This window comes from Nomascus leucogenys, chromosome 4 (assembly GCF_006542625.1).
Source record: "Nomascus leucogenys isolate Asia chromosome 4, Asia_NLE_v1, whole genome shotgun sequence".
Taxonomy (NCBI): Eukaryota; Metazoa; Chordata; class Mammalia; order Primates; family Hylobatidae; genus Nomascus; species Nomascus leucogenys.
The window spans coordinates 3288699-3300801 of record NC_044384.1 but is presented as its reverse complement, the minus strand read 5'-3'; the positions used below and the strand labels follow the sequence as shown (position 1 = coordinate 3300801).

At 49.0% G+C, this 12103-nt stretch overlaps 1 protein-coding gene across 2 annotated transcripts in view; it reads left to right on the top strand.

Annotated features, from left to right (window-relative positions):
* Positions 1-945: 945 nt before the first annotated feature.
* ZNF236 (zinc finger protein 236) overlaps positions 946-12103 on the top strand; it is a 147404-nt gene continuing 136246 nt past the window's right edge. The window contains exon 1 of one of the 2 annotated variants that reach the window (XM_030810254.1): positions 946-1026. In XM_030810254.1, coding sequence (XP_030666114.1) covers positions 972-1026 — 55 coding nt within the window. In that variant the 5' untranslated portion in view covers positions 946-971. Of the gene's footprint in view, positions 1027-2341; positions 2780-12103 lie in introns of those variants that run through there. The other variant, XM_030810253.1, reaches the window with a different exon arrangement.

Sequence of the window (12103 nt, the reverse complement as noted above, 5' to 3'; positions counted from 1 at the left end):
AAGACATTTAAAAACTCTAGGAAATTCAAACTATACCGACAAAAAGCAGATGGGTGGGAGGGGGAGGAGGGAAGGAGGGAGAGAGGAAAGGGTTACAGAGAGACAGGAGGAACATATTCACTGTTGATTGTGATGATGGTTTCACAGTGTATACATGTGTCAAAATGTATCAAACTGCACTTTAATTTGCGCCACTGCACTCCAGCCCAGGTAACAGAGTAAGGTCGCTCTCCCCGGGCTCGGCCGGCCTCTCCACCCAGCGCTCGGCTGCTGCGCTGCCTGTTCCCGTTGCCATTTCGTGCAAGTTAGCGCGGGCAACAACACACAAGACCAGCACACGTGAAATGGTCCATTTTAATGCACTGCCCCCAGGGAAAGGAATATTACCGACTTCTGGCCTTGTCGTCTTCCCAGTCCCAGGTGGCGGTTCCGGGTTTGGGCTCCGAGGCCCTTCGCAGCACTAGGGCGGCGCGAGTAGGGCCGCCCTCCAGGCCATGGTGCGGTCCGAGGCGACCCGCGCACGCGAGCTCGCGGACACGCACGAGGCGCCCGGGCCACGAACGCGCGGGGCTGGCCTGGGGTCCCCACCCGGCCGAGCTCTAGGACTCCCGACCCGGCCCGGTGACCCCCGCGCTCCCCTCCGTCCGCTAAGGCCCCGCGGCGCCGCGCATGCGCCCCGCGCCGCCCCCGCCCCCACCGCGCCCGCGCCCGCGCCCAACGCCCCCACCGCGGCCCGCGGGCCATGGAACCCGCCGAGGCCGGCGCGGTTGGAGCGCTCCGGTGCGCGCGTTCGGGCGCCTTTCCCCCGTGAGCCCGGCGGCGCTCGGACACGGCCGCCCGCCGCCGGGCAGCTCCGCCCGCCTCTAGCGCCGGCTGGGCGCGCCCCCGCCCCGTGCCCGCGCGTGCGCGCCCCCGCCGCCGCGTGTGAGTGTGAGTGTGAGTGGGTGTGGGTGCGAGCCGGGCCGCCGACGATGCCGCGGGGCCGCCCCCCGAAGCCCAGGGAGAGCAAGGCGCGCGGCGACTCCGGTAAGGCCCGCGGCCGCGCCCTCGCGCCCCGCCGGCGGCCGGTGCGGGGCCCGCGCCCTGCCAGTCCCCGGATGCGGCGCGGGGGGCGCCGGGAGCGGCGGGGCGGGGGCGGGGGCCGCGCAGACCCGGGCCGCTGCCGCCGCCGCCGACTGGCCGGGCGGGCCGCAGCGCGGGCGGAATGATACGGGCGAGTCGCCGCCCGGCCCCTCCGCGCGCTGGGCCTACTTTCCTGGGCCGGGCGGCTGCTGAGGCGGGAGGCGGGAGGCGGGTGAGGGAGCAGGCGGTCGCCTCCTCCGCGCGCCCTGCCCCCGCCGGCCCTGCCGCGGCCCGCGCTGAACTTGAGGGAAAGTGGCCGCCCCGTGTTCCGTCCCGGGGCGGGAGGGCTACGGGGCGCGCCGGGGAGGCGGCCTGGCCAGAGCCCGGGCCTGCGGATACCGCGCCCCGGGCTCGTCCCGGACAGCGCCCCCGCCCGACCCTGCGCGGCGCCGGCTGCCCCGGGGACGTTGGTCTCGGCCCACAGGGAGGCCGTGGAGCGCAGGGTCGTGCACACAGTGGGCGCCAGCGTTGTCCGGGAAGCGCAGGGTCGTGCACACAGTGTGCTCCAGTGTTATCCGGGGCGCGCTGTGGGTCGTGCATACAGTAGGCGCCATTGTGATCCGGGAACTTGAACCCTGAGCCTCTGCAGACGCTGTGGGTAGTGGGTGGTGCATACAGTGGGCGCCATTGTGATCCGGGGAGCTGGAACCCTGGGCATCTGGAGAGCGCTGTGGGTCGTGCAAACAGTAGGCGCCCTTGTGATCCGGGTAGCTTGAACCCGGAGCTTCTGGAGAGCGCTGTGGGTCGTGCATACAGTAGGCGTCAGTGTTAGGTGGGGAGCGCTAGATCGTGCACACAGTAGGCGTCAGGAAGTGTTTTCCCCAGTAATTTATGCTCCATGGTACTTTGCTAAAGTCATGAAATAAGTCGGATTTTGTTTTCCAAGGAAGGAGAAAGGCCCAGAATTTAAAAGCAGGGAAACACACAACCGGGCACCCCCAGACCTTGGCCCTTCCAGCAGTCAGGAATTGACCTGCTTTCCAAAGCCCCAGCCCGGAGCTTGAGGAACGGACTTTCCTGCGCAGGGGGAACGGGGAGCACTCGCCGGTGCCGCGGTTCCCAGGTCGAGGGCAGTGGGGTAGGGGGCGCCGCGCCTTTTGTCGCGGGCGCTGTGGTTCCCGTGCGGCCTTGGACGCGAGTCTCCCCCTGCAGGCCTGGTCCCTGGTCGTGGTCACCCGTGCAACTGGAGCGGCGCTCTGCGTTTGGAAAGGGTTCTGAAGGGGCTCTGAGGGGGAGTAGGCGCCTAGGACTCCTATGGGAGTCGGTGGGTTATACCTTGACTGCCATTGATTTTTATTTAACTGCTTAACTTAGTGACTCAAGTGTTCCCCTTTTCTCGGGGATGAGTAAACAGGCTCATTAAAGAGCTTGTGACCACGCAACACAGGTGCCCCAGAGAAAGGTAGGGCCTGGAAACTACAAAGGATTATGTTAATTTTGTGTTTAGGAAGAAAGAGGTAATGGGTAGGAATCAATGTAAACTTACTCATAGGCCACACCAAACCAGGAATTCTTCTTGTCGTGATTGCACTTGGTAGAGTTAACACACATGCATATTAGGGAAACGTTGGTGACCAACAGGCGTTTCAGCGAGCGTTTGCACTCCTCATGGGCCTTTGTGGGCTGCTGGAGAGATGTTGGCTGCACCATGACCCAGGTATGCAGATCTGTAGTTGGATAACAGCAGTGCTCAGAATTTTGGTTAGTGGTTGATGGTGTCTGGCCTTTAAGGAAGTCTTTGTTGCCTCTCCCACTTTTGAGTTTTGGCCTTGACCTTATTTCGTTAGTTTAATTGTTTTGTTAATATGCCAAAAATAATGTAAGGTGCGGTGTCTCAGTTACTTGGAAGAAGGCTTAGGATAGAGAAAGAATGTAAAATTTCCACGGACACAGGCGGGGCACCCATTCCCCCAGTATCCCCATCTCACCTATGGTATCCCTGTCCACCTGGTGTTTCACCCTCAGGCCTCAAGAATTATTCCATTTCTTTTATCCCCCAACACACTTCCTAATTTAGTGTTGCAGCTTCTACCTCGGGAATGTATTTCCATTGGGCCCTCCTCTTTCCATCTCCAGAGACACCCCCTGGCCCAGCCGCCCTCTCCGGGCTGGAGAGCTGCAGGAGCCCTCTTCCTGGGCCCTGCTAGTCCTGGGCTCCTATAAATAAATCCGTCACTTGTCAGCGTGGTTGATCTTGTTAAATGTAAATCAGATGGCCACACCCTGATTAAAACCCTGCATTGGCTTCCTCATCCATTTAACAGAAACCCACTCCTCCAGGATCCTGTTGATCGGGCCTTGTCTGGCTCTTCTCTCTTTCCTTGCTCTGGCATGCAGTCTTTTGTGTTCTTTGATGCCACATTAGTTTTTGTCTTAGGGCATTTGCCATTTCCTAGTCTGAGAAACACTTTTTGCTAGTCTGTGGCTCCAAGTGATTTAGCGTCTTCAGAGAGGCCTTCCTCAAACCTGCTTAAAAGTAACCTTTCCCTTCTTAACACCAGTCCTCCTGTAGCAAAGTGGTTCTCAAACTGTGGTTCTTGGATCCCTGGGGGTTCCCTGAGATGTTTTCAGGCTTCTGTAAGGTAAATATCATAGACTAAGACTATTAGGCTTTTTCACTCGGTTAATTTTTGCACTAATTGTACAAAGGCAATTGTTGTCACAACTGCTGACATCTTAGCACGAATCTAGGTGGTGGTGGTGGTGCCTAAGAGTGAGGCTGCATTACCTTCATGTGTCACAGTCAAAAAGAACAGGTTGCACCAGAGAAAATGCAGAATAGATATGACAATCCAACTGTCTTTTGTTAATCGAGACATTACAAAGATTTGTAAAAATGAAATCCATTCTTACTGTTTTTGGGGAAGACATATTTTTCATAAAAATAATTATGTTAATGTAGACATTTTAAATAAGTAAATATTTTTAAAATTGCTTAGTTTTAATATCTAATAGGACAAACATCAATAGATATAACTTACATAAACTAGAAGGCTTCGAGGGCCTCTTTTTTTTTTGTTTTGTTTTAAATAGAGATGGGGTCTCACAATGTTGCCCAGGCTGGTCTTGAACTCCTGGGCTCAAGTGATCCTCCCACCTCAGCCTCCTAGAGTTTTGGGATTACAGGCATGAGCCACTGCTTCCAGCTGAAGGCTGCATTTAAGAATGTATCAAGGGCTCCTGAAACAAAAATGAGGGACATTGCTCTATCACTTACTGTGTTAATCACGTTTCTCATAAGTGAAGTGGTTTTATTTTCTTTGTTGCCCTATTACGAATTTTATTCCTAAGAAAACTCTGCAAGGGATGTAGGGATTTTTACAGATAGGGGAATGAAGCTCAGAGCGGATACCTGATTTTTTTTTTCTTTTTGAGTTGGAGTCTCTATTGCCCAGGCTGGAGTGCAGTGGCGCAATCTCGGCTCATTGCAACCTCCACCTCCCGGGTTCAAGCAATTCTCCTGCCTCAGCCTCCCGAGTAGCTGGTATTACAGGTGTGAGCCACCATGGCTGGCTATTTTTGTTTTTTTTTTTTTTGTATTTTTAGTAGAGACGGGGTTTCACTATGCTGATCAGGCTGGTCTCGAACTCCTGACTTCAAATGTTCCACCTGCCTTGGCCTCCCAAAGTGCTGTGATTATAGGTGTGAGACACCACGACCTGCCCGGAAACCTGATTTGGAAAGTCCACCCAGTTAGTGAGTGGCAGTTGGGAACTGGATCTCCATTTGAGTCCAAAGCATGCATTTTAGGCCTGTGACGGTGGCTCACACCTGTAATCCGAGCTCTTTGGGAGGCTGAGGTGGGCAGGTCACTTGAGGCCAGGAGTTTGAGACCAGCCTGGCCCACATGGTGAAACCCCATCTGTACTAAAAAAAAAAAATACCCAAATTAGCCAGGCATGGTGGCTGGCGCCTGTAGTCGCAGCTAATTGGGAGTGCTGAGGCATGAGAATCACTTGAGCCCAGGAGGTAGAAGTTGCAGTGAGCTGAGATCGCGCCACTGCACTCCAGCCTGGGTGACAGAGGGAGACTCAGTCTCAAAAAAAAAAAAAAAAAAAAGGCATGCATTTTAGTGTTCCGCCTTGATAAATATAAAGCTCTTCATGTGCACTAATTTCTGTATTCAACAACTATTTTTGTTTTTTTGTTTTTTTTTTTTTGAGACAGAGTTTGGCTCTTGTTGTCCAGGCTGGAGTGCAATGGCATGATCTTGGCTCACCACAACCTCCATCTCCCGGGTTCAAGTGGTTCTCCTGCCTCAGCCTCCTCTGAGTAGCTGGGATTACATGCATGTGCCACCATGCCCAGCTAATTTTGTATTTTTAGCAGAGATGGGGTTTCTCCATGTTGGTCAGGCTAGTCTCGAACTCCCGACCTCAGGTGATCCTCCCACCTCGGCCTCCCAAAGTGCTGGGATTATAGGCGTGAGCCACAGAGCCCGGCCTGTTGTTGAGACGGAGTTTTGCTCTTTTTGCCTAGGCTGGAGTGCAGTGGCATGATCTCGGCTCACTGCAACCTCTGCCTCCTGGGTTCAAGTGATTCTCCTGCCCCAGTCTCCCGAGTAGATGGGACTACAGGCGCATGCCACCATGCCCGGCTAATCTTTTTGTATTTTTAGTAGAGACGGGGGTTTCACCATGTTAGCCAGGATGGTCTCGAACTCCTGACCTTGTGATCCCCCCACGTGGCCTCCCAAAGTGCTGGGATTACAGGTATGAGCCACCATGCCTGGCTGAACAACTATTTTTAGAGCACTTGCTGTGATAGGTGAGCCCTGTGCGAGGGTCTAGAATACAAAGCTGAACAAGAGACGTGATCTCTAGGTATCCTTATAATGGTAGAAAGTGTCCATGGTGACAGATCAGGCACTTGAAGTCTAGGCTTCCTGGAGAAAATGATGTTAAAATTGAAACCTAAAGAAATGAGTAAGAAGAGGCCCACTGAAAGAATATTTGTTGAAGTAGTCAGGACGTGAGAAGTGAGTCTCATGGGCATCGATGGGGCAGCATTCATTCAGCACTTGATGTGTCCCTGGCACTATCCTGGGGATAGAAGGATGAGTGAGATACGCTTTTTTTCTTTATCATAATTATTTTAGCAATAATGTGACCTTGAGGGAAACCACATTTTGGAATCTTGTATGACTTCCATCTGTTTTTCCAATGGAATAGTGCAAAATTTTTCTTTTTAGCTTGCCCCTTTAGTTGGCCTCCTGCTGTTTCTTTTTCCTTTTGGAGGGATATTTGCAATACTTACTTCATTTCCAGAGAGTGGAGACAGGCAGACCATGAGCCCAATGGATAAACAAGTCTTTTCCTGATGAGGTTACCAGTTCAGGAATTTTCAGTTTTTTTGGATGAATTCAAGAGCCCAAGAGGAGGGCACCACCAGTGTAAGCTAGGGGTAGTAGGACTTTACTTTTTTTTTTCTTTTTTTTTTTTTTTTTTTGTTGGGACAAGGTCTCGTTCTGTCGCCCAGGCTGGAGTGCAGTGGCGTGATCTTGGCTCACTGCAACCTCTGCCTCCCAGGTTCAAGTGATTCTCCCACCTCAGCCTCCCGGGTAGCTGGGATTACAGATGCATGCCACCACGCCTGGCTAATTTTTTGTATTTTTAGTAGAGATGGGGTTTTGCCATGTTGGCCAGGCTGTTCTTGAACTTCTGACCTCAGGTGATCCACCTGCCTTGGCCTCCCAAAGTGTTGGGATTATAGGCGTGAGCCACCGCGCCTGCCACACTTTACCTTTTTAAGAGGCAGGAGGCAGCCAGAGCTGTAATACCCTCAGGCTTATGGTAACAGTGGAGTACTTACTTGCTTCAGGGAGACAGCTTCTGCTTAAAATAGTAACTTTCTAACAATATCAGGTATCTATCCAAGGATGAAACCCTCCACTCTCCATAATTGAACTTTTTAGGTAGGCAGAAATTTGGAGTATGTATTTATTTATTTTGGAGATGGAGTCTCACTCTGTTGCCCAGGCTGGTGTGCAGTGGCGTGATATGGGCTCACTGCAACCTCCGCCTCCCGGGTTCGAACAATTCTCTAGTCTCAGCCTCCTGAGTTGCTGAGACCACAGGCACATGCCACCATGCCCAGCTAATTTTTTGTATTTTAGTAGAGACAGGGTTTCACCATGTTGCCCAGGCTGGTCTTGAACTCCTGAGCTCAGGCAGTCTGCCCGCCTTGGCCTCCCAGTGTTAGGATTACATGTGTGAGCCACCGTGGAGTATTTAGTATTTTGAAGGAAGTGTGATTAGATAACCCCTAAAGATTTTATAATCCTGGCATTAAGTAGTGACATCACATGGGTTTAAAACCTTGGTCTTGGCTGGGCGCGGTGGCTCACGCTTGTAATCCTAGCACTTTGGGAGGCCAAGGCGGGCAGATCACGAGGTCAGGAGATCGAGACCATGGTGAAACTCCTTCTCTACTAAAAATACAAAAAATTAGCTGGGCGTGGTGGTGGGCGCCTGTAGTCCCAGCTACTCGGAGAGGCTGAGGCAGGAGAATGGTGTGAACCCGGGAGGCGGAGCTTGCAGTGAGCCGAGATTGCGCCACTGCACTCCAGCCTGGGCGACAGAGCAAGACTCTGTCTCAAGAAAATAAATAAATAAATAAATAAATAAAAATAAAACCTTGGTCTTTCATGCAAAACGAGCTTGGGAAAAGCTGTAGTGTAAACCATAATTCCTTAATAGATAAAGTCAATTCCAAACTTTTGGAATGCTTTTTACATTTCACGCCTTTATGTTGTCTGTGTGTACAGAGATAGTGCGTGTCTGCTTTCAAGAAAGTAGCAGTGTTTTTCAAGCTATGTTTTGTCATAGAACTTTTCTTCACATGAAGTATCATGGCAAGGCCTGGAGCGTGGCTCTCACCCTTGGCAGCTCACGCATTATGGAATCTCCTGGGGGAGGTTTTTTTTTTTTGGACGGAGTCTTGCTCTGTCGCCCAGGCTGGAGTGCAGTGCCATGATCTCGGCTCACTGTAATCTCTGCCTCCCGGACTCAAGCCATCCTCCCACCTCGGCCTCCTGAGTAGCCCGGACTACACCCTCGCGCTACTACGCCCGGCTAATTTTTGTATTTTTTTGTAGAGATGGGGTTTCGCCATGTTGCTCAAGCTGGTCTCAACTTCCTGGACTCAGGCTATCCCCTGCCTTAGCCTCCCAAGGTGTTGGGATTACAGGCATGAGCCATGGCGCCCAGCCAGTTTATTATTGCTAAGAGAAGCCAGAAATGTGTATATTGATTTGAAACCTCTTTGCTGTTACGTTTAAGTAACTATTTTAGTCACAAAAAACATCTGCCTAGAAAAACGCACAGGTTTTAGGTGAGGAGCTTCATGAGTTTTCCTGTCAAGCCAGCACCTGGGGTGTGCGTGCCCCTCGCAGTCACTGGCCCTCCCCGCACCGTCCTGGCTTCTGATACCACAAGTTAGCTTTACCTGTTTTTGTTTTGTTTTTTCTTTTTTGAGACGGAGTCTCGCCCTATTGCCAGGCTGGAGTTCAGTGGTGCAATCTCCACTCACTGCAACCTCCATCTCCCAGGTTCAAGTGATTCTTCTGCCTCAGCCACCTGAGTAGCTGGGATTATGGGCACGCGCCACCATGCCTGGCTAATTTTTTTTTTTTTTTTTTTTTTGAGACAGAGTCTTGCTGTCGCCCAGGCTGGAGTGCAGTGGCGCACTCTCGGCTCACTGCAAGCTCCGCCTCCCGGGTTCACGCCATTCTCCTGCCTCAGCCTCCCGAGTAGCTGGGACTACAGGCGCCCGCCACCACGCCCGGCTAATTTTTTTTTTGTATTTTTAGTAGAGACGGCGTTTCACCGTGGTCGCGATCTCCTGACCTTGTGATCTGCCTGCCTCAGCCTCCCAAAGTGCTGGGATTACAGGCGTGAGCCACCGTGCCCGGCCACCTGGCTAATTTTTTGTGTGTTAGTAGAGATGGGGTTTCACCATGTTGGCCAGGCTGGTCTTGATCTCCTGACCTTGTGATCCATCCACCTCGGCCTCCCAAAGTGCTGGGATTACAGGTGTGAGCCACTGCGCCCGGCCAGCTTTACCTGTTTTTGAACTAAATAGAATTTATAGTATGAACCCATTTTTTTTTCTGGCTTGATTTATTCAATATTTATTTTTATGAGATTATTCTTGTTGCTATGCAGCAGAACTGTGTTTTGATAAGTATATAGTATTACATTATATGAACCTACCATAAATTGCTCTTCTCTTGATATTTGGGTTATTTCCAGTTTTTGGCTCTTCTGAATAAGTGTTGCTACAAACTTTTATGTATTTATGGCCATAGTGCATACAGCCAGCCAGTCTCCCAGTGACAGTCCTGCCTTCTATCCTACCAGCAGGGGATGAGCGTGCATCTTTTCTGCAGGCTCAGTAGCACTTAGTATCGCCTCTCCCCGGGGATTCAATCTTTCAGCTTCCCTGGGCCACATTGGAATAAGAACTGTCTTCGGCCATACATAAAATATGCTAACACTAATGATAGCTGGTGAGGTTAAAAAAAAAAAATCGCAAAAAAAGCCTCATCATGTTTTAGGCAAGTTTACGAATTTGTGTTGGGCCATGTTCAAAGCCATCCTGGGCTGCATGTGGACTGTGGATTGGACAAGATTGGCCTGTTCCTTTATTGTTTAGCTGTTTGGGTGTGTATAGTGGTATCTCATTTTGATTTTTATTTTGAGTTCTATGCTAATACAGTTTTTATGTTTGTCAGCCATTTGTTCTCTTTTGCTAAGCTCCTATTGAAGACCTTGGCCTGTTTTTCTACTGGGACATACATATTTTAAAATTAATACTTTCTTTTCTAGAGCAGTTTCATGCTTACCCAAAATTGAGCAGATAATATGGAGCAGATAGTAAGTAGACACCTTCTGTCTCTCCTCACAGTTTCTCCTATTAGTAACATCTTGCATTAGTGTAGTAAATTTAGCCAATGTCGATACATTGTTATTAACTGAAGCCCATCGTTTGCATTAGGTTGTATTTTCTGTGTTGTGTATCCCATGGGTTGGACAAATGCATATCTGCCGTACGGTGTCATACAGAATAGTTTCACTGCCCTTTCCTCCGTCTATTCATCCATCCCTTCCCTGACCAATGGCAAACACTGATATTTTTACTGTCCTTATAGTTTTGCCTTCCCCAGAATGTCACATAGTTGGAAGCATTCAGTATGCAACCTTTCAGATTTGCTTTGAGTAAGCAACATTCATTTTCATTCCTCCATGTCTTTTCAAGGCTTGATAGGTATTTCATTTTGTTGCTGAATAATATTCTACTGTATGGATTTATCACATTTATCAATTTACATTTTGAAGGACATCTTGGTTGCCTCCGGTTTTTAGTAATATGATAAATATGAGTAAAGTTGCTATAAATATTTGTGTGCAGGTTTGTGTTGGATGTAAGTTCTCAAGTCGTTGGGGGTAAAGCTCGGGGACTGTGACTGCTGGGTTGTATGGGAAAAACCATGTTTAGTTTTTTCTAACAGGCTGCCAAGCTGTTTTCCAAAGTGGTTGTACCATTTTGTACTCTCACCAGGAATGAATGAGAGTTTCTGTTGTACATCCTCACCAGCCTTTGGAATTAATTAGTTTTTTGGATTTTAGCCATTCTGTTAGGAGTGTACTGGGTATCTCATTTTAATTTGCAATTTCCATCATGTGTTTAATTTTCAACATATGATATTGAGCATCTTCTCATAGGCTTATTTGCCATCTGTGTATCTTTGGTGAAGGGCTATATGCTGTTTTATTACTGATTTATAGGAGGTCTTTATATACTCTGGATGAGTTTTTTTATAGTCTCCTATTCACTCTTTTAAAGATACCTTCTAATCAATTAAACAAGTTCTTAATACCAATTTGTCAGTCCTTTAGTACTTTTCGGATCTATTTAAATAATATTTGACCACTGTAATATTTTCATATGTTTTCATCTGGCCACCTGGCTAATTTTTTGTGTGTTAGTAGAGATGGAGTTTCACCATGTTGGCTAGGCTGGTCTTGATCTCCTGACGTTGTGATCCATCCACCTCGGCCTCCCAAAGTGCTGGGATTACAGGTGTGAGCCACTGCGCCCGGCCAGCTTTACCTGTTTTTGAACTAAATTGAATTTTAGAGGCTTTATTGTTTTAGGTCTTTATTTTATTTTTTTGAGACAGGGTCTCACTCTGACACCCAGGCTTGAGTGCAGTGGTGTGATCTTGGCTCACTGCAACCTCTGCTTCCCGGGTTCAAGCGATTCTTGTACCTCAGCCTCCTGAGTAGCTCAGATTACAGGTGCGCACCACCACACTTGGCTGATTTTTTTGTATTTTCAGTAGAGATGGGGTTTCACCATGTTGGCCCGGCTGGCCTCCAACTCCTTGCCTCAGGTGGTCCGCCCACCTTGGCCTCCCAAAGTGCTGGAATTACAGGTGTGAGTTGCTGCACTCAGCCATACGTCTCACCTTTAGATTGACACTTCATCTGAATGTGATTTGAAGTGGGAAAGGTCAGGAATTTTTTTTTTTTTTTTTTTTACACATATAGGTATCCAATTAATCTGTAGTATTTGTTGGAAATACCATTTTTGTCTTTTTTTTACATGGTTGCAAATCAGGTGAAGAATTGTTCTGTACTTATTCTTTTCCATTGTTTTTTTTTTTTGTTCCTGGCTAGTCAGTTTCACGCTGTCTTAATTATGCTATTCTGAGTCTTGGTATCTGGTATGGGAAATATAAGTCCTCCGTTTAGTTTTTAATTTTTGCGATCATCTTGACAATTGTTGGTACTTTTCAATTTCTTGTAGATTTTTGAATCAGCATATAAATTTTCATAAGAAAACTTGCTGGGATCTTGATCAAATTATATTGACTCTATAGATAATGTGGGTGGAACTAATGTCTTTACAATCTTGAGTCTTTGAATCTAAACATGATCTCTCCTATCATTTCTTTCCTCGTTATCATCTCTCGGTA